This window comes from Trachemys scripta, chromosome 7 (genome assembly GCF_013100865.1).
Source record: "Trachemys scripta elegans isolate TJP31775 chromosome 7, CAS_Tse_1.0, whole genome shotgun sequence".
Taxonomy (NCBI): Eukaryota; Metazoa; Chordata; order Testudines; family Emydidae; genus Trachemys; species Trachemys scripta.
The window spans coordinates 14,224,885-14,245,090 of record NC_048304.1 but is presented as its reverse complement, the minus strand read 5'-3'; the positions used below and the strand labels follow the sequence as shown (position 1 = coordinate 14,245,090).

Below are 20,206 nucleotides of genomic sequence, written 5' to 3'. Positions count from 1 at the left end.
GCCCTGCTTGCTCCCCCAGCCTTCTCACTGTTCTCCTGGGTCCAGCTCTGCAGAGTGGAGACATCAGTGGGTGAGCACCACTGCTGTCCCCCTGCTTTCATCCCTCAGCTTTGGCTCTCCTGCTTACAACCAGCCAGCACCTTCCTCCGATGCCCCTCCTGCCTTCAGCATAGGGTGACCAGACATCCCAATAAAATTGGGACTGTCCCGATTTTGAGGAGTTTGTCCCACGTCCCAACCAAAGTACGGTTGGGACGCCATTTGTCCCGATATTTTGTTTCGGGCGTTTTTTTTTCTTTTTTCTTTTACACTCACCTGTCCGGGTCTTCGGCAGCAATTTGGCGGCGGGTCCTTCAGTCGCTGGCGGTTTTCGGCGGCGGGTGCTTCTGTCCTTGGCGGTAAGGTTTATTACCCGCTGCCGAAATGCCGGACGGGTGAGTGTAACAATTAAAAAGGCACCCCCCCTGTGGTGGTCCCGATATTTTCCACTTAGCATCTGGTCACCCTACTTCAGCCCCCTTCAGCTATGGCTCTCTGGGTTGGGGAGGTCAGCTGGCAAACCCAACCTGTGACTCTCCTCGCCTTCAACCTTGCCTCAGGAAACACTTGGCAGCTCTCACCTGCCTTTTCCTGACTAACTCTGGCAACCTCGACTCACTGTCTTTCTTCCTCTTAGATTCTCCCTGATCCTTTATAGCCCCAGGTGTTGCACTGCCCTCTTAACTAGCCAGCCTGGGGACACCTCGTCTGGCACAGGGAAGCTGGACCTATTTCACTTACGGCAGCCAGCCACCCTGTGACAAGGTGAAAGAAAACCCTCAGAGAAATATTATTGCTCTTGTCTGGGATTTCTGAATGAGCCAAAGGGAGTTAGGCTCCCAACTCCCCATTAATTTCAGCTCCCTTAGGATCCTTGAGAATTCCAGCCTTAATCAATACAGTTTTCTGGTATTGCCTACATTGTACGCTACACATTTCAGCTCTCAGTTGCACCAGTCCAACCCCAATGAAGCAGAGTTTAAGCCAGTGTTTGTTCTTTTAGTTTAATCTTGTTGCCTCGCTTGCAATCTGTATGCTTGCCTTGTGTAATCCACAGAGCACACTGTAAAATAAACCTGCAACTTTGTCTTGAAAGGGAACTTGTTGTGCTGATGCTCATGAGGTGTGGCAACTTGTGCAGAGTTTCTTCTAATACTATCAGGAAGTTAGTACCACCACTGTCCGGTGCTGTTGTTAAATAGATGTCTGGTAAGGCAACTCCCATCTTTTCATATGCTGTGTATTTAGACCTCTCTACTGTATTTTCCACTCCATGCATCTGATGAAGTGGGTTTTAGCCCACAAAAGCTTACGTCCAAATAAATTGGTTAGTTTCTAAGGTGCCACAAGGACGCCTCGTTTTTTTTTTTACTTTAATTAGCCAGTTCCCAAACTGGTGTAAATTGGTATGACTCCTTTGAATTTTTGTGCCTAAAAATCTCCCTTCGGGTGATTTTAATGGATCGGAGGAGCCTAAAAACAGTGTGTTAGATCAACAGAAGCTTAAAATGAGAACACAGGAGAATACATTTGCTATTGATGTATTTTATTTGTTTTATGCCATCAAATATCCTAATATATAAGAATGCTAAATCTAGTTCTCTCTCATTTATTAAGCCCTTTTTAACAGAAGGCTACCACAGGGATTATGCAGTATATTTAAATAATTTTTGCGTTGTATTACTATAGGTTCAGTGATTAGAAACTGCCTGGAATGCTCAGAATTTACCAGCCAAGCTAGTGACGTGATCAAACATAAAAGACTGGTATATTAGGCTGGTGTACTTGGACAAATATTTGTGTTTCTGATTAATGTCTCAAATAAAAACGAAAGACAATCTTTCAAGTTTTAGTGTTATTGACAAGAGCCAGATGGATGGTGCATGAGGAAATTACACAAACATTTGCAAAGATTTGATGAAAACATGCAAGAATGTGTACAGATTGTCATAAAGCCAGAAACAATGCTCCAGATTCTTAGTACTTCTAGAAATGTCTCACTTGCTCAAGAAGGGCCAGATTGCAAAAACCTTACTCACAACACTAGTTGTGGTGTAAGGTATTATGCGGTGTGAGTAAGGGTAGCATAATCGATCACATAGAATATAAATGCTGTGTGGGGACCACAGCCATTGCCTTGCTCTTGGAAAAATGCATTTAAATAAAATATAACATGAAAGATATATATCCAGCAACAAACTGTTAGGATCTGGCACCTAGATTTGTTCATTCTGCCCATAGGTGAGCAATACTGCATCTCCATGTATCTATGCTGGTACGTGCTCTTCTGAAATCCAGGTACCCCATCTCCAGAGAGGAGTTGTCTTGTCTAAACCACAAAATTTCCAAGAAGATTCTAGAAATAAAGTCTAATCAGGCAAGTTTGTAAATATAATTGAAAGAGACAGTGTGGTCAGTGAATAAGGCACTGGACTGAGAATCAAGATGCCTAGGTTTTATTCCTAGCTGTGTGACTGTGGGCATGTTACTTTGCCGCTCTGTGCCTCAGTATCCCCCTCTGTAAAAAGGGCATCATGACCTCACATCCCTTTGTAAAATGCTTTGAGAATTGCAGATGAACAGCAGTAGGGAAGAGCTAAATACTATTACATCGTTAAAGATATTCAAGATGTAAATTTCCCTTTGAAGACAAAATGTTTGTGTGTATCAGATGATAGGAAATAAGTATTTTTCAAGGCAATCACTATTTTTCCCTCCTTACAGCACCTCTTACTGCCAAGAGCACAGATTTATACTGGGTTTATTCTTTTAATGGGGTGAGATCCTAACCTGATATAAATCAACATAGAATCATTAACTTTACCAGCTGAGGATCTAGCCCATTGTATTTGCTGTTGTGGACATCACAGTACTGCCTATCTTATGCAGATGTATATTGGGAAGCTTTGCTTGTGGCTTAAAGGGACTAGCCATTTATTTAAAAAGAACAAAAAAACAACTCTCTAGTAACTCATTCCTTCCTGTCATTTAGCAATTTAAGCCACAGGACAGTAATTTGAGTCACTGAAAAATTTCTAATACACTCATAACATTCATGGTTAATTGCACTATTATCATTTAGTGATTACTGCCTCTTTACCGTGTAATATGGCAGAGATGATGGGCCAAATTTACCACTGGCGTGGTGGTTGCAACTGTGCTGAAGCAAATATTGAGCCTGTTTATACCAGTGTTTTTAGCTCTGAATTACAAATAGGTTCAGTACATTTCTGCTAGACACCCAAGTGAATACTTCACACAAATTTTGTCTTCAATTCGGATACACAAACCCAATACATTCATCATATACATCAACACAAAAATATCTGAGATAACATCAGCTGGAGAGTCAGCACGGGGAATGCCTACCACTAAATTCTGAACTTGACTGAGTATTGCAAATTTAGAATTGAGTTATATACTACTAGGCCGTTTGATTTTTAAGCTCTCTTGATCATAAAGTGGAGCCTGGCTCCTTTGAAAAGGTACAGCGTCATTGGAGTGCTATAATCATATCGTCTTCACACACTGGTGTGCCTGAAATTCAATGTTAGAAATGTAATACTGCGGGATATTCAGACCCCACACCATTCTGCTGGAAATATGTGATGGGGGGGAAGCTTGTGCAGATCAATTTCTCCTTGCTTGCTTGTTCACTGAGCACTGGAAAGTTGGAGTCTGTAAGAAGAGCTATGTTGGACTGAGTGGTAAGCTAGCTAGTATCAGACTGGGAAGATCTTCCTGGAAATCTTGCACCTTTGCTTGCATAGCCTGTTGCTCTGCCTGGACTTCTTGCTTGGTCCGTTCAATAGAGACTCCTCTTTAAATCCACATAAGGGCTGCAATTAACTCCCCTCCACACCCTTTTGAGGAGTGTCTGTTTACTGTTAAATTTAACACCCAGCATCCAGTGAGAACACATATCTAGATCCAGAGATCACGTTCCCAAGCAGAACACTGAGTTTATGAAACCACAGTATGGGCCATATAAATGCCAACTCATGACTTTAATGCCATTTTCAATTTACCATTACCCTAAGTCCAGCAGCACTGACAAACTGAGGATAATACCGATATCAAAGAAACTGTTAGCCTCTCTAGTATTGAATCAAAGAGAACCCTTGCAGTATAAATGAGGATATACCATTCTTGACACCCTGCGCATCAAATTCAGGGATAGTCCATTCTTTTTTGTCAAGGTCCAAATTTCTTGGTTAAGGTCCAGACTCCAGGAAAAAATAATAATAATAATAAGTAAATAAAAAGATTTTGGGGTCTGTTCAAAAGCGGATTTGGCCCACAGTCCGCCTGTTAACTACCCGGATGTACATTGTAAAACACAAAGCAACAGCCTTTCAGGTGAAGGTTCATTGGAATTGTGTAGAACTTAGAATTGGATGAACATTTAGAAGAACATTTCAGCAGTAACAGCAAGAGTCAGCAGGAATCTTGATAAAGCTTATCCTTACGTACAGAATTAATATTCCCACAGGCACCAGAAGCACTCATCCTCTGGACTGTATTTGCGCTATCTGCAAATGTTATCAGCAAACTGGGCACCTGTACTGCAGTTCCTTCCTACTTGCTGAACTTTTGTAGCTTGTGTCCTTCCTCCTTAACTGTCAGAAGTGTTAAGTGGGTTTGTGAAGATAAACATCTCATCTGTTTCTTTTTTCCATATCTAAATGAGATGCTAACTGAGATTCTCCATCAGTAAAGGCTCTATGATATTAGTTTACATAAGCTTTGAAAGGTCACAGAGCTACACAAGAGTTTGGAATCATCCAAACTTCATCAGATACCCTTTTTTTTTTTAATAGTGTAGGAAGCAGAATAAGCCTAGAGACTTCTCTGCCTCCCCTTAGTTCTGTGTTGGACTGCTTCCCACTTTTAAGTCAGTGGCAATCCGAGATAACCAGTGCTGAAGTTTGTCTCAAATTATGAACAGGTATTTAGGAAAAATGCTCCTGAAAGACCAGTATCTTTACAAATGACAGAATATTTATTACCAATACCTTTAAAAAAAGATTACATCTGCTAGATCACCGATAAATATCATTTACACCGGGGCGAAAACTACATAGGCTTTTTTTTTGTTTGTTTCATTTTCTTGTTTTTGTGGGTTTTTTTGTTTTTGTGTTTACATAGAAGTAACCATATCAAACTAAGAAAGGAACACAGCTTGAAATATTGACAATATTTCTCTGGTTAACACCCCTGACTTTTACACAAGTGGAATCCCAATTATGAGTTACTGAATAAATATATTGAGAAGGTTTAAAAGTTAACTTGTAGTATTTTGTAAGCAAAAAGACAAGTTACAGGCAAATTTAAGCTATCAGGAAAAAAAATAAAGCACTGCAGCGCATTTAAACTTGAAAATTTTTATAGAAAATTCCATTGCCTTTTTACCAGCATTGATCCAGCTGAGTGGACTTACAAAACGATCCCATAGTAACAAACAGTCCTTTTCTCAAGAAGAGTTATTTTGCTGTTGATATTGTCATTTTCCAATATGATTCTATTAAAACTTCGTATTTGTATGAAGAGTTTGTAAAGAAACAAAGACTTCCTAGCACAGAACTATTGAGGGACCATACACACAAAGATACTTTGCAAATTAATATGAAAAATGTACTTTAGAGAGTTATTCACTAGAAACATGACACATCTGTCAGACTCAGTTTATGACCGACACTCAAAAGAGATTATATAAGAAAACATAATTTTGTTATTAAATTATGAAGATTTATGAATTACATTTAAAATGTACACTGAAAAGAAATACATATTCAGACAGTGGAACCCAGAATTAGTTTTAAATCTTAAAGACATGCATATTGTGATTATAATTTCCTTGATGTAAATCCAGAGTAAAATAATTGATTTAAACTGGCATTACTTTGGATTACACCAAGGTAACTAAGCTCAGAATCTGGTCCTTCTTTTGCTGCAGTAACTTTTGGTCTACGTTACTATAGGAAGAGATTACGACTATGTAATATCAACTTTAATGTTCAATTTAATGTTAATTATGATCAAGACAAAGCTACTTAAATACAATAAAATGAAAGCTTAATATATGATGTTAAAGTATTGGCTAGGAACAAAAATCTGCATACTTATTTTTGAAGACTGTAGCTGTTCTTGAAGGTTATCTCAGGTTTATCTTGTACACTCATCTGATCCAAAATGAAAAAATATCTTAAGCACTTGATTTTACTTAGGAACCATCATAACTGTCGTTTAAATACAGCTGCCTTGAGTTACGAACCAAGTCCTAAACAGTTCTCCCAATGTGTACCCTTGCAAAACTGTACAATCAATTTGTAACCAATTTACTGAGAACAACTTTGAACTCTCAGTTTTAAAGGAAAAAATTCCAAACAATATTTTTTATGATAGTGTTATCTGTAGCATTTTATAGCAGAGGAAAAATTAATATCTACATCATATGTTAACTTTAAAAAATTCTATAAAACACTAAATATATAATAAAAAATATGCATATAAGGACATATGTAAACTGCTTTGGTAACATCATATTACAGATGTTTTCAGTGCATTGCAGAGTTTCCAAGGAAACTTCAAACAAAGCTATATTTGCTTTGAGGAAGTACTGTATAATGCCATTCCTAAAGAAGCATAAAACATTTTTTTTCCAGTAGTAAGATGTACTTGAACAACAATATTACTTAGTACTGGGTGTCTTCAAAACAACTAGCTAAATGTTGCTTATATTATAAACAGGAAGTCCTTTATGTAATTTTTGTCATAAACTTGATCTAGCTGTGAGGGATATCATTATTGTGCTGATGGCTGACAACGTACACGCATTTGAAGTAGAAGTACCAGATCCTCTCGCATATGCATCTGAGAAAAGGAGAGAGAAAAGAAACAGTAAGGAGAGCAGGATTCAGCCCACAGCCATTAAATCCTGTCATGAGGAGTCCAAAATGCATTCGACAGCAAAATGGGTAATAAACCACAAATGGGTAACAAACACAGAAAAATAGCATGTGTGTTACTGGCTTTTGAGCTTATGATTTTCTGTGACTGACGCTTAGATTCCTGACTTGTTTGTATAAGCAACAGGGCCGGTTCCAGGCACCAGCTTACCAAGCAGGTGCTGGGGGTGGCCACTTCGGAGAGGGGCGGCACGTCCAGCTGTTCGGCGCCAATTCGGGATGGTCCCTCACTCCTGCTTGGAGCGATGGACCTCCCGCTGAATTGCCGCCGCAGATCGCGATCGCAGCTTTTTTTGTTTTTTGGCTGCTTGGAGTGGCCAAAACCCTGGAGCCGGCCCTGATAAGCAAGGTACATATCTACATAGATAAGATCAGAATCATAGCCTATTACCTTTGACACTGCTGTAACTCTACTGACTGCAGTGGAGTTACTCTGTAAGTAAGGGCAAAACCAGGCCCTTACAATGGATTAGTGTGAATATAGCATCCAGAACTCTGAGAAATATGAAAGATTCCCAGTAAAACCACCAATCTGGATTTAAATCCAAACCTAATCAAACACTGCAAGCAAAAGTGACAGTCTTAAAAATTCCCTTCAGAACATCCATAAACACCCTCCCCTCTGACAAATTTATGCCAGGGCCAGGCTTGAAGAACCTGCAAAAACAGTCAGCCTAGCATCACCTCCCTAAACTTTCAGCTGTCTTGCCCTATCAGCTCTGATCCTGCTTGGAGGCTTTCAGCCATCTCAGGTGGCCTGGAGCTTTCCCCCTGACTTTCCCATGGTATGTGTCAAATCCTGCCATCCTATTTCAGTGGGAGTTTTGACTGAGTTATGATGGCAGGATTTGGCCCGTGGCCATAAACTCCCCCACCCACCTGAGTAAATCAGTTTGCCAGCTGTAGCATCACTCATGGAAATCACTTGGGAAGGTGGAACACAGACATTTTATAAGACCCGTGCATTGTAATAACTACTCCTTTCTCTATTGAAAATGAAAATATCAACTTCTACATGGAGATAAAGCCTCACTTCCCTAAATAAGTATATATGCACACAACATAGAGTGAAGTACTGATATAACACGACAGTATAAATTAATAAGTTGTTGCACTTCATACTGGACACTTTCTGATCACAAATTGCAGTGAAACAACAGATTCAATATATATATATATATACACCTCTACCCCGATATAACACGACCCGATATAACACGAATTCGGATATAATGCGGTAAAGCAGTGCTCCGAGGGGGCAAGGCTGCGGACTCAGGCGGATCAAAGCAAGTTCGATATAACGCGGTTTCACCTATAACGCGGTAAGATTTTTTGGCTCCCGTTATATCGGTGTAGAGGTGTATTGAAGAGACTATCAAGACCTGTAATAACAAATGAAAAAAAACCTGAGAGTGTCAGTCTAGAAACACTCAGTGAAATATAACCCTTTTTACTATGCTATTGCATATCATTTATTCTTGAGTAGGGGCCAAACCTAAACCTTGGGTTTGAATGCCCACAAATTCTGGGAAAGTTCAGGTTTGAATATGAGTGCTGTCGCTCAGTCTCGTCTCCGGTTTATTGTTTCTCAGCATACCTATCTGCGTACATGCGGAACTGGGCAAATTTGAAGCCTGCCTTCATTATGATTGAACGCTCCAGTTTGCTTGCACAAAACCTTTCTTTGGGGCTGCAACTGATATTCTGCATATGCAAAGTGAGCCACGGTGCCCCCAACAGCTCAATTTTAGTGTGCAAAAAACGGGATGCCATCTGAAAATGTTGGCCCTTGATCCATTAAGAATCCATGCTCCGTGGGCTGGAAACACAAGCACAATGACAACATTCTTACTTGATATCTTTGGAATTCGGATTTGTTCGCTGCTGCTACCATCGCCTCCATCACTAAATGGCTTTATTTCTATGATGTAATCTTCATCAAAAGGCAAAGAAAGCTCGACAGATGTTTTATTCGTTTCAATTACAGATGTGCTACTCTGTCTGTTCCATCTGTATAAAACCTGTAAAACATTGGAGTGGAGAAAGGGTGGGGGTGGGTGGGGGAGAGAAAAGAGAACTGATCATCTCCATAACAACCTGAAGATTTACTATTGATCTTTTCCTTCCTAGAGCACAGAATTGTCTCTATTATCATCAGAAGCACAGCAGATTTCACAGATGTGTTGATCTGAACCTGATGGGTGCTTTAGGAAGCCACGTTTGTGAATTCTTCACTTTGTGCTGATGTGAAGCCACTGGGCACTGAGGGCTAACTATGGAGGGAGCTTGCAGAACGCGGCTCTTGTTGGAATTCAGATGTGTAGCCCTGTCATAAAGCCACATGACACTCAGCAGAGGCCCTTGTAACTGGCAGAGCACCTCTGCCTCTCAGCTTGATTAAACTTCATTTTCCCATCAGCTGGAGCAATTTCAGAAGCTCTCCAGCACAGCCAGTTTTAGCCAGGCAGGTGTGCTTCAAAAGGGCAATCTAATTTATGGGTCAGCCATCAGAAATCGTTCTGAACAGGTGCTGCTGCTGGGCTCTTTATTCACTAGGTTGTTGGGAGAAGCAGGGAAGCGCACTTCTACTGGAAAATAAAAAACAAAAGCGATTCTGCTGTGGCGTGTGATCAGATGAGCCTGGCATAAATCACCCTTCCATTCAAAGAGCTAACCAGGCACATATAAACTTTATTCAGAATCACTGAGTTCCTCTGCAAATACTTCCTTCACCCTCCTCTAAAGTAGCATTAGATCACCTTAATTTATACTTGTTAAATGCAAGGAGCTGAATATGATTTTCCTTAAATTAGCAAGATCCCTAAGCCTCCTTTCTCAATTCTGGGCACCAGAGACATCCAATTCAGTATCACCTTAGTCCTTACTAAGGATCAAACTAAAATAAATCCTGTGGCTTATTTAGAGATGTCATAACATCTTATTACAGTGCTTCAGAAAACTGGACTGGCGTATTTGATGTAGTGTCACAAGCAGCTTCACAGAATAAATTGCTTCTTTGATTTACCTTCTTTCTTTTCCTAAGATCTGGAAATTCAACTTATTTAGAATATAAACCCTGCCACAATATAGCATATTTCCAGAAATAAAGAAGTGGTTTTGCTCTCTGCATATAAATGCAATAATGTGGCTGTACAACTGTAACACAAAAGAAAAAGAGGAGCTACAAAAAAGACACACTACTAGATGAGACGGCTTTGGAAAGGTCACGAGGGCCTCTCTTCCACCATTTCAGGCTGACTTTTGGTTGAATTTTGAACTCAAAAACGTGACCTGAAGCTTGGCCAAAACTGCTGAGATTTGCCTGCATTTGGATGGAAACAAGTTTTGACCATACAAAAACGTGGTCTAGATTTGGCCAAATATCAGCACAGACATGCACGAAACTTGGCCTAGGTTCATGAATGTAAATGAATCTGGCTTGAGTTTCATGTTCCTAACAAAACCTGAAACTTCGTAACATTTTCCGTGGTTTCAGGTTCCATTGCAAAAGGTTTGCAGAGCTTGAAACTCAATGTAACTTGCTAGCAAAATTGCCATCACTGCTTTCCTCAGGCCAAAGTAAGGTCTTGTGCAGCATGGCATAGTTTTAGGACTGAATTCTACCCAAGATTTTTCTCCTTATAATTTATACCCTACCAAAATTGCTACTAACTGGGACTTCACACCCTCCTTCCTTCTGCTTTATGAACAAAGCTGAACCATCAAACAAGGACTTTAACGTGTCTGCTGCAATTAGTGAGCATATTTCAGCCACTGGTGAGCCCCAGGGAGCAAGTCTGTCAAGGGCAGGGGTATAGTGTGCAAGCTGCCCCCAACCCCTGATTGGCTGAGCATGTCGGCTCTGGCCAGTACAGCCTAGAAAATTCACCACTTCTGCCAGAGGAGCTCCCATAGAGCCTTGGCTAGAATTTAAATCTCTTTCCTTCTGGCACAGATAGGAATCTCTGGAGGTGAATGCCCTTTACTAATTATAGAACAAGCCCACTATGTGTTGATTCTGTATCTATTTCTGAATGTCCCTACATAGTTACAATGGGCTATGCAACTGTGTACAGCATTGTTCCTGCTTGGGTCAGGAGAGCAAACAACACAAAAGTCTCTTGGGTAGGGTGATCATAGTTCCCAAAAAGGAAAAATGGACACTGCCTGGGGCTAGCCCAAAGTGCCCTCCCACACCCCATGGGGCTGGCCCGAGCCCTGCCCTCCATCTCTGTGTGGGGCTGGCATCAGCCGCTGGCCCAACCCCCAACCCCCTCTGCATAGGGCCGGGCCCCGAGCCGCCAAGCCGTGCTGCTCACCCCTCAGCCTGCGCTGTTGATCCCCCCCGAGCCCCTCACCCGCCTCCTGGCTCGCGTGGGGTCACCCTGAGCTGCCTGCCCATGCAGGGCCAGCCTGCACTGCTCGCTCCCCTCAGCCCGTGCTGCTCACCCGCCTTGGCCCCTGCCACTCACCTGAGCCATTCCCCCCTCCCCGCCCGTGTGGGGCTGGCCTGGCCGGAGCCGCTCACCCAAGACATCCAGGGATGTTCCTCCATGCCCCGCTAGGGGTCGCACCCCTCTTTTTTGGCTCCTTTGCTCTTGCCAACTGATGATCAGGACAGGGCTTAAAAAAGGGACTGTTCCGGCCAAACCGGGCCGTATGTTCACCCTCCTCTTGAGTTTTATTCCAAACTCTAAACTCAGCTTCATGGATTCATGGACAGGTTCACTTTAACCAAAACTCAATGTGAAAATCCCAGGGGAGTTGAATCATCAAAGGCCTACTGTCAAGAGACAGTTAATACAGATAAATAACCAGTCCTATGTGCCCATGCTAAGAAGTTACCCACTTTGTATCCTTTCACTTCCGATTCATTATCCAGTGCTTTAACTTGATCCCAGTTCAGTATAATCTTGGAGTCAGATGAATTCCATATGATGTTTCCAGGAGGTTGACTCGGTGCTATATTAAAATATACAAAGTATTATATGGTTAAGTAGCAATGTTTTCTAGCTTAATCCATCTAAATACTTATATGGCTTCCATCACCATAGTAGCTGAACATCCACAGAATCCTACTGCTCTGGTAAGTTAATGAGCTGTTGCACCGAGGTCTGTGTTCTAGGTCAGAGCAGGTCTTAGACCTGGTCTACACTGGGAGGGGGAATCGATCTAAGTTACGCAACTTCAGCTACGTGAATAACTTAGCTGAAGTCGACGTACTTAGATCGACTTACTGCGGTGTCTTCACTACAGTGAGTCGACTGCTGCCACTCCCCCGTCTACACTGCCTGCACCTCTCGCTGAGCTGGAGTACAGGAGTCGACGGGAGAGCTCTCAGGGATCGATTTATTGTGTCTAGACTAGTCGCGATAAATCGATCGCCGCTGGATCAATAGCTGCCCGCCGATCTGGCCGGTAGTGAAGACATACCCTTACACAACACAGTGGTATAAATGAAAAGGGACTCTGTTGCTTACTTGATGTGAGTATGACTAGAAGAGATAGCTACCTTGAATGATGATATGAATGTTTAACTTTTCTGCACAGTAATGATTTCAGAAGCATTTAAAAAAACCTAACCCACCACAACAACCCCACAAAGCTCTTGCAGGAAGAACGTAGCTACAGAAAAAAAAAAAAACCTCACAGCATCTTCAAATTAGAGAAAGACCTGGAAAATGCCAGCAAGGAAAGTGCTTGTTGGGATCCCAATGTTAGATCATGATCTATCACAATAAATACTCACGTGGCTTTTTGGTAGTGACATTGACTGTAGCACTGGAGGGTCCTGTTCCTGCGGTGTTGTATGCCTTGACGGCTAAATGATATAATGCATTGCCTTTCAGATTAGTGATTTTTGTAGATGTTCGATTACCAATAGTCCTGATTTTTCTAGCATTTTCTTCCTTATCTTCATGTCTCCAACATCTAACCTGAAAAAACAGAATATGTACATTTACCTACTTAACTCAGTGTAATTGAGCCTATCCCTGTCTTAATTCTCCGTAGATATGGTACTGCAGTAAGTGAAATCCCGAGATTAATAATGTAAAATTTATCTCTATGGATAACATGCCCTTAACTACTGTCAAATGGAAAAGGGCCATTCACCATCCTGGAAGTGAGAATCGTATTAAGACAATGTTCCAGCTCCACTCTGTAAATCTTGCCATTCTCTCCATCTTAGAGAAGACCACAACTGGAAATGTTCATAAACCCAGAGGTCAATGCTTCTGACCTTCAGTGGACTCTGAGATGGAGAAAATGAAACAATTTATAGATCTCAATTTTCCACTGAACAGCACTTACTGCGGGTTACTATGGTCTCCACAAGGCCCTAGAGAAGGCAGATTCCTCCCCCCTCCCCCAACAGACTGCTACCCATTGTCACCATGGATTACATATATATTTTCCTTTGTACCTTAAAAAGAGACATTCCAGTGTACAATGGGGAAAAACAGTGAGCAAGCAGATGCATGTGTAAGAAGCAGTGTTTAGGTGACCTTCAATTATATATTGCTATGATCAGTATTAAGTCTGCTCCAGCCTGATATCACATTTTATTCTCATACCTCATAACCCTGTATCCTTCCTTTACTCTGATTCTCACGTGGAGAGGCCCAATAAACTTCAATGTCCGAAGCAGAAAGGCTTTTGGCAAAGATGCTGGTTGGAGCTCTGGTGGGTTCTATATGTATAGTTTGGGGGGGAAAAAAAGGTCTTAGTGTAGGTTCTATGCTTAACTTTGCTACAAACTTCAGGGTTTACTCCTCTCACTAGAAGAGAGTGGGGTTGGGTAGCCAAAAAGAATGTTTCAAATTCAAAATGGTGACCCGTCAGGGCTAGGCAGGATTTCATTATGCCAATGTGTAATAATTAATCAGATGTCATTGGGGGCACTTAAACCAGGACACTATGTATTGGTATTAGGACAAGAGAAACATTTTCTAATCAGTAGACATTAATTCCTGTTAAATCTCAGTTAAATTCTTTCAAGATTACATATTACGTTCCCATTAATATCAAAAAAATTCACTGTGATTCATGTTATTTTAATGACGATCAAAAGAATTAGTTGTGACTCACCATTTATAATAAATCAGAGCAAGGATTAGATATCAACGGATGTGTCCTCGTGGGATACTAAACCCTTTCAAAAACAGTTAGCAGCATGCCTCATGCATCGGATTTCAAGACAATGCAAAGGAAGAAAGTGCAGTGCGCAGCCTACTGTACCTTCTTCTGCAGAATATACGACTGTCACAGGGCTAAAAGAACCTTCCCCTTTATTGTTGTACACGCCCACTTTAACTTCATAGGGCGTGAATGGCGGCAAGCTCTCATTTCGAAACACGTATCTGGAGGCATCAGAAGAAGCTACTACAGTCTGCATCCAGCTCACTGTGCCCAAGGGTCGGAATGCCACCACGTAACCGAAGCCACCTCCGTTCTGTAATTCTTCAGGCACTGTCTATAAGGAGGGCAGATCATATACAGAATAATCAATAGTGTCAGGTATTGCTTGGATTTATTTCTCCTTCTCGCAGGCTTTCCATTCTCAGTTTGCTCCCTTTAAGAAACCCCCTCATAAATGGCACCATTCAAAACAGGAAACAACAGTGGTTCTACAGTAGGAGCAGCTAATAATTAGGCCAGAGCATCTAATTGCCAAATATCTGCAAGGCAGCTCCTCAAATTCATATAGAAATTCCTGTATAAAACATTCTGAGCCACATCATACCTGCAGACACAACTGTCTACCCAGAGCCGGTGCAAGGATATTTTGCGCCCTAGGCGAAACTTCCACCTTGCACACCCCCTCCCCCGCCATCGGTTCATCGAGGGGCAAATCCCAACGAGACTTTGTAGACCCCAGGGGCCAGCTGTGCCCAGGGGCTGCTCCCCAGACCAGGTTCCTCTCCCTGCCCCCTGAACTGCCCTGGAGGATGCACAGCTCCCCCGCGAGCCCTCCCCTCCTCACCCCACCCCGGCGGCCTCCGCCCCAAGTCCACTCACTAGCTTTGCCGGGCTTGGGTCGCTGCAGCAGCTCGGCAGGGAGGAGCTGCCTTCTGAGGGCTCCTGCAGCAGATGCATGGGGGCAGAGACCCTGTGCACCCCTCTGGCTCCCCCCTCACTGTGCTCGGGCTCTGCGGCTCCCAGGAGCAGTCTCACGGCCCCGCGCCCCGGCGGCAGCTCACATGCCCGGGAGCCGCAGAGCCCGAGCGTGGCGAGGGGGCAGGCCTAGGGTGACCAGATGTCCCGATTTTATAGGGACAGTCCCGATTTTTGGGTCTTTTTCTTATATAGGCTCCTATTACCCCCCACCCCCGTCCCGATTTTTCACACTTGCTGTCTGGTCACCCTACGCAGCTGGGGGGCGCACAGGGGCCTCTGCCCGCATGCATCTGTTGCAGTCTGCAGGACCCCCTGGGGGGGCGCTAGGCCGCAGCCTGGGCAGGAGGGGTGGGGGGCGCGGCTGCTCCCTGCTAGTGGCGCCACCGCCTTTGCAGGGCTCCTGCCCCCCTGCGCTGCACCACGCCAGCTCCTCCATGGCTGGGGCTCACCGCCCCCTGCAAGTTTAATGCAGTATTATTAAACTGGTGCCCCTATGCCCGACGGCAACCTGAGCTTGTAGCCCGGCAGGGGCGGGGGGACAAGGCAGAAAGCATAACAAGATGCCCAGCCCGCCTCACAGTGGCGGAGAGTCACAGTTCCCTGCAGAGACCCCTGTACCCTCTCCCTCACGCAGAATGGACATGCAGAAGGTATCTAATGAAAAGCACTAAACTAGAGAATAAAAAATGTCAGTCACAGGTTTTTTGATATGCCCTGAAGTTTGTCAGACATTTATTTGCAAAAACTTTGTAGTAAGGGTGAGTCAGCTGTCTTGCTGAATACACCATTAAATATTATGGAATCCATGATGCAGCTCGTCTCTGTTTTACATTTTCTTAATCAGTATTTCTAAGCTGATTTAATATTTTAAATGTACTCTTAAGCCTTCATAAAGTAATCATTCCAGATTACTACACTAACTCACTAAAACAGACATTATTTTAAATTAATCAGTCACAGAGGTTTAGTGTATTCATAACAGTGTTAATTGCTTTTAGAAAAGGGGAACATTAATTTACTGTGTGTGATCTCCATAACAATACACACATTTATGAAATTTCACCAACTTTAAAAAATATGTTTCCAAAGATTTTAGGCATAACGAAGGATTTTATATCTTACTAAGGTACTGATTTTGCTTAAAACTAGTTCATCAGGTAGTCAGAAGTAAAGAAAGGGAAATTCTTTGTCCAGCTATCTGGAAGCAAAGGGTTGTTGCTTCCTTCAATGGGGGTGGGAGGGAGGAGATGGGGTGAAGGGAGAAATGGTTGGACAGAAAGGACAGGAAGACTTTGGAAGTAAGTTTTTTTACTATAGTAATTAAAATGTGTATTTTAGATAAGGGTGGTCTTTTGAAAAAATTATTTAAAAAACCATATGTCTGAAGATCCAAGCATTTAAGGCTAAAGATGATTGTGCATCTAAAAATCTATACAAGGATTTTTTTAGAGATGTGATTTTATAATCTTCACCAACTCACTAATGAAATATTTTTAAAGCAAATTTTAAACTTAGGTCCTGTAGACTGACATGTTCTGAGTAAATATTACAGTCATGCACAACTGTTTTTGTCAGTACATTCAGAAACTGACAGTAGATATCTGGGAGTTGGCAAATGCCTGTTTAATGTCTTCATTACCCCTTGAATGGCTCTTTAACAGTTTCAGTGTTGTACTAATAGGTCTGGCAGGCTGGAGACTGTTTCTCTTTTAACTACTAGATCCCCTTCCCAGGAAGACTCAGAGCCTGCAGGAAGGGTCAGAACAGGGACAGGAAAACCAGTGGGGTGGACACTAAGACCCAGTGGTGCCCCAAATTTTCAGGTGCCTGACCTGGCTGCCTATGCCTGAGGACGGCCCCAGGTGCCCCCAACCACTTGCCGCCCTAAGCAACTGCCTAGTTCACCTAGTGGTTGCACCAGCCCTGTGTCTACACCCTTAGGGCTGCCCTGTGATAGCACCTATCTCTGTAGCATATCCCAGGTAAATTAAATCCGCAGAACAGCTCCCATTTGTTTTCAGTGAGTTTCTCATCTGCATCTCTAAGTTAACATGTGGCTCCATTGTTTATATAAACTGACATCAACCATGTGTATTTACTATTCAGCTCTCTGACTTTATAACCATCCAAGGCATTAGCTTGTGTGCTCCTCTGGCTACTCTGTGGGCAGTTTTCAAATTCCTGGGCCTGGTAAGTAGCTTGTTTTCAGGCAAAGAGTATAACGTGAAGTAGACTAACAGCTGTAATATAGCAGTGAGGGACATGTCATAAAAGTCATGGCAGGCAAATGATGTATCGCATCTAGAAGAAGAGATTTGTCCCCTTCAGGTCACTTTTGTACATGCTGCCATTGGCTAGCTTCCTATTTTTAACCTTAGAAAAGGAACATAAGCAGTAAAAGCCCCAAGTCAGTAAAAGCATCCCTATACAGGAGAGTACTCAATTATTGTACTTTAGTCTCACTAAAGTCAATGGATCTTAAGTGTGTGCTTTTTGTGAATATCAGAGTAAAAAAAAAAAAAGTAACTTTAAATGAATGTTCCATAATCAGTGTTATATGGATTTTTTAAAAAAGAAAAGAAAATGACTGTGTGCTGATCGTTTTAGAGGAGCCTAAACTAAGATACTTGCAAAGCATGATTCAAAGTCATGGATGATGTTTTTGACATCTCTCTAATACTTAAAAAAAAAAGTATATTGAGTGTCTTTAAGGGATACAGTGAAACTAATTAGTCCAAGGGAGGATAAGGTTCAACACATTGAGCCATGTAACGAGGATAAAAACACATTTGCAGATTTTTAATAATCTTAAAAAATACCTCTGGTGACTCACAGCTGCCAGGGTGCTCAAAAGAAGTGCTGAGTGTGGGCAGTATCAAATCTAGTGACGTTAATGGCTAGTTTAACTCACTCCATCGTACCACAATATGAAAATAAGAGCAGTCAAACAACGAATGTTTCACCCTCAATTGCCTTCAAGAATTTTTCATCTGTGTTTTCTTCTTCTCTCGGCTTTGTGATAGACTGAAATCAGCTGGTATTGCAAGTTCTATATGATACGCTATCATTACAGCCACCTTCAGCCTGGCGCTAATCACCCACAACTCACCAAGCAAATCAGCACCTCTCAGGATTTGGCCTCTTGAAACTTATTTTATACACCAAGGTTAATCCTCTGTGCAGTGGCTGTCCTGAGTAACCAGATCAGATGATGGGCAGGTATGTAGAGGACCAAGAGTGGAGGAATCCTGCCTCCTGACCCCAGGCCATGGAGCTGCTTCCTGGGGTGGAGGACAAAAGGATCCTTTCTCTCTCTTCCCTCTAGCTCAGCCCATCCGTGTTCTGCCATTGTCGGTGCTGATGTGCAGGGGTCATTGTGGAGCTGAGCTCACTGCCACACAGTAGTGCACACATCCTGCACCGCCCACTCACAGCCAGCTCCACCCACCTTGCACAACAAATATGCATTAGTTCCATTGCTTGGAGAGCTTCCATGGGCATGGAAGAACAGGCTGGATTTTAGTCCAATTGAATCGAAGGCAGGAACCTTTTCAATAAATGTGGTCTTGTGCTCACATACACAGGTGTAAGTCAACAGTATCTCCACTGGAGAATGGAAATACAACGGGATAGAATCGGCGTGAGCAGATCAGCATCAGTCATGTGCTGCACACTACATAAGAGTGGCCCTACTGGGTCAGACCAAGGGTCCATCTAGCCCAGTATCCTGTCTTCTGACAATGGCCAATGCCAGGTGCCCCAGAGGGAATGAACAGAACAGATAATCATCAAGTGATCCATCCCCTGTCGCTCATTCCCAGCTTCTGGCAAACAGAGGCTAGGGATGCCATTCCTGCCCATCCTGGCTAATAGCCATTGATGGACCTATCCTCCATGAATTTATCTATTTATTTTTTGAACCCTGTTATGGTCTTGGCCTTCACAACTTCCTCTGGCAAGGAGTTCCACAGGTTGACTGTGCGATGTGTGAAGAAATAATTCCTTTTATTTGTTTTAAACCTGCTGCCTATTAATTTCATTTGGTGACCCCTAGTTCTTGTGTTATGAGAAGTAGTAAACAACACTTCCTTATCTACTTTCTCTATACCAGTCATGATTTTATAGAGCTCAATCATATCTCCCCTTAGCTGTCTCTTTTTCAAGCTGAAAAGTCACAGTCTTATTAATCTCTCCTCTTTGGAAGCTGTTCCATACCCCTAATCATTTTTGTTGCCCTTTTCTGAACCTTTTCCAATTCTAATATATCTTTTTTGAGATGAGGCGACCACATCTGCACACAGTATTCAAGATGTGGGCCTACCATGGATTTATATAGAGGCAACATGATATTTTCTGTACTATTATTTATCCCTTTCTTAATTATTCTCAGCATCCTGTTCGCTTTTTTGACTGCCGCTGCACATTGAGTGGATGTTTTCAGAGAACTATCCACAATGACTCCAAGATCTCTTTCTTGAGTGGTAACAGCTAATTTAGACCCCATCATTTTATATGTATAGTTGGGATTATGTTTTCCAATGTGCATTACTTTGCATTTATCAACATTAAAGGTCATCTGCCATTTTGTTGCCCAGTCACCCAGTTTTGAGAGATCCTTTTGTAGCTCTTTGCAATCTTAAAGATCTTTAGTAATTTTGTATCATCTGCAAATTTTGCCATCTCACTGTTTACCCCTTTTTCCAGATAATTTCTGAACATGTTGAATAGGACTGGTCCCAGAACAGACCCCTGGGGGACACCACTATTTACGTCTCTCCATTCTGAAAACTGACCATTTATACCTACCCTTTGTTTCCTATCTTTCAACCAGTTACCAGTCCATGAGAGCACCTTCACTCTTACCCCATGGCAGCTTACTTTGAGGAAGAGCCTTTGTCAAAGGGACCTTGTCAAAGGCTTTCTTAAAATCTAAATACACTATACTCACTGGATCCCCTCGGTCCACATGCTTGTTGACCCCCTCAAAGAATTCTAGTACATTGGTGAGGCATGATTTCCCTTTACTAAAACCATGTTGAATCTTCCTCAACAACTTATGTTCATCTATATGTCTGATAATA

General features: G+C 42.4%; 1 protein-coding gene across 7 annotated transcripts in view; it reads right to left on the bottom strand.

Moving 5' to 3' along the window:
- Positions 1 to 5,018: 5,018 nt before the first annotated feature.
- The window catches only part of CNTN4 (contactin 4), a 642,022-nt gene continuing 626,834 nt past the window's right edge, over positions 5,019 to 20,206 (bottom strand). For 4 of the 7 annotated variants that reach the window (XM_034775265.1, XM_034775266.1, XM_034775268.1 and 1 more), the window contains exons 19-24: positions 14,247 to 14,481; positions 13,583 to 13,698; positions 12,757 to 12,943; positions 11,857 to 11,969; positions 8,860 to 9,028; positions 5,019 to 6,912 (exon numbers count right to left, since the gene is read on the bottom strand). In XM_034775265.1, coding sequence (XP_034631156.1) covers positions 6,812 to 6,912; positions 8,860 to 9,028; positions 11,857 to 11,969; positions 12,757 to 12,943; positions 13,583 to 13,698; positions 14,247 to 14,481 — 921 coding nt within the window. In that variant the 3' untranslated portion in view covers positions 5,019 to 6,811. Of the gene's footprint in view, positions 6,913 to 8,314; positions 9,029 to 11,856; positions 11,970 to 12,756; positions 12,944 to 13,582; positions 13,699 to 14,246; positions 14,482 to 20,206 lie in introns of those variants that run through there. The other 3 variants (XM_034775263.1, XM_034775264.1, XM_034775267.1) reach the window with 2 other exon arrangements.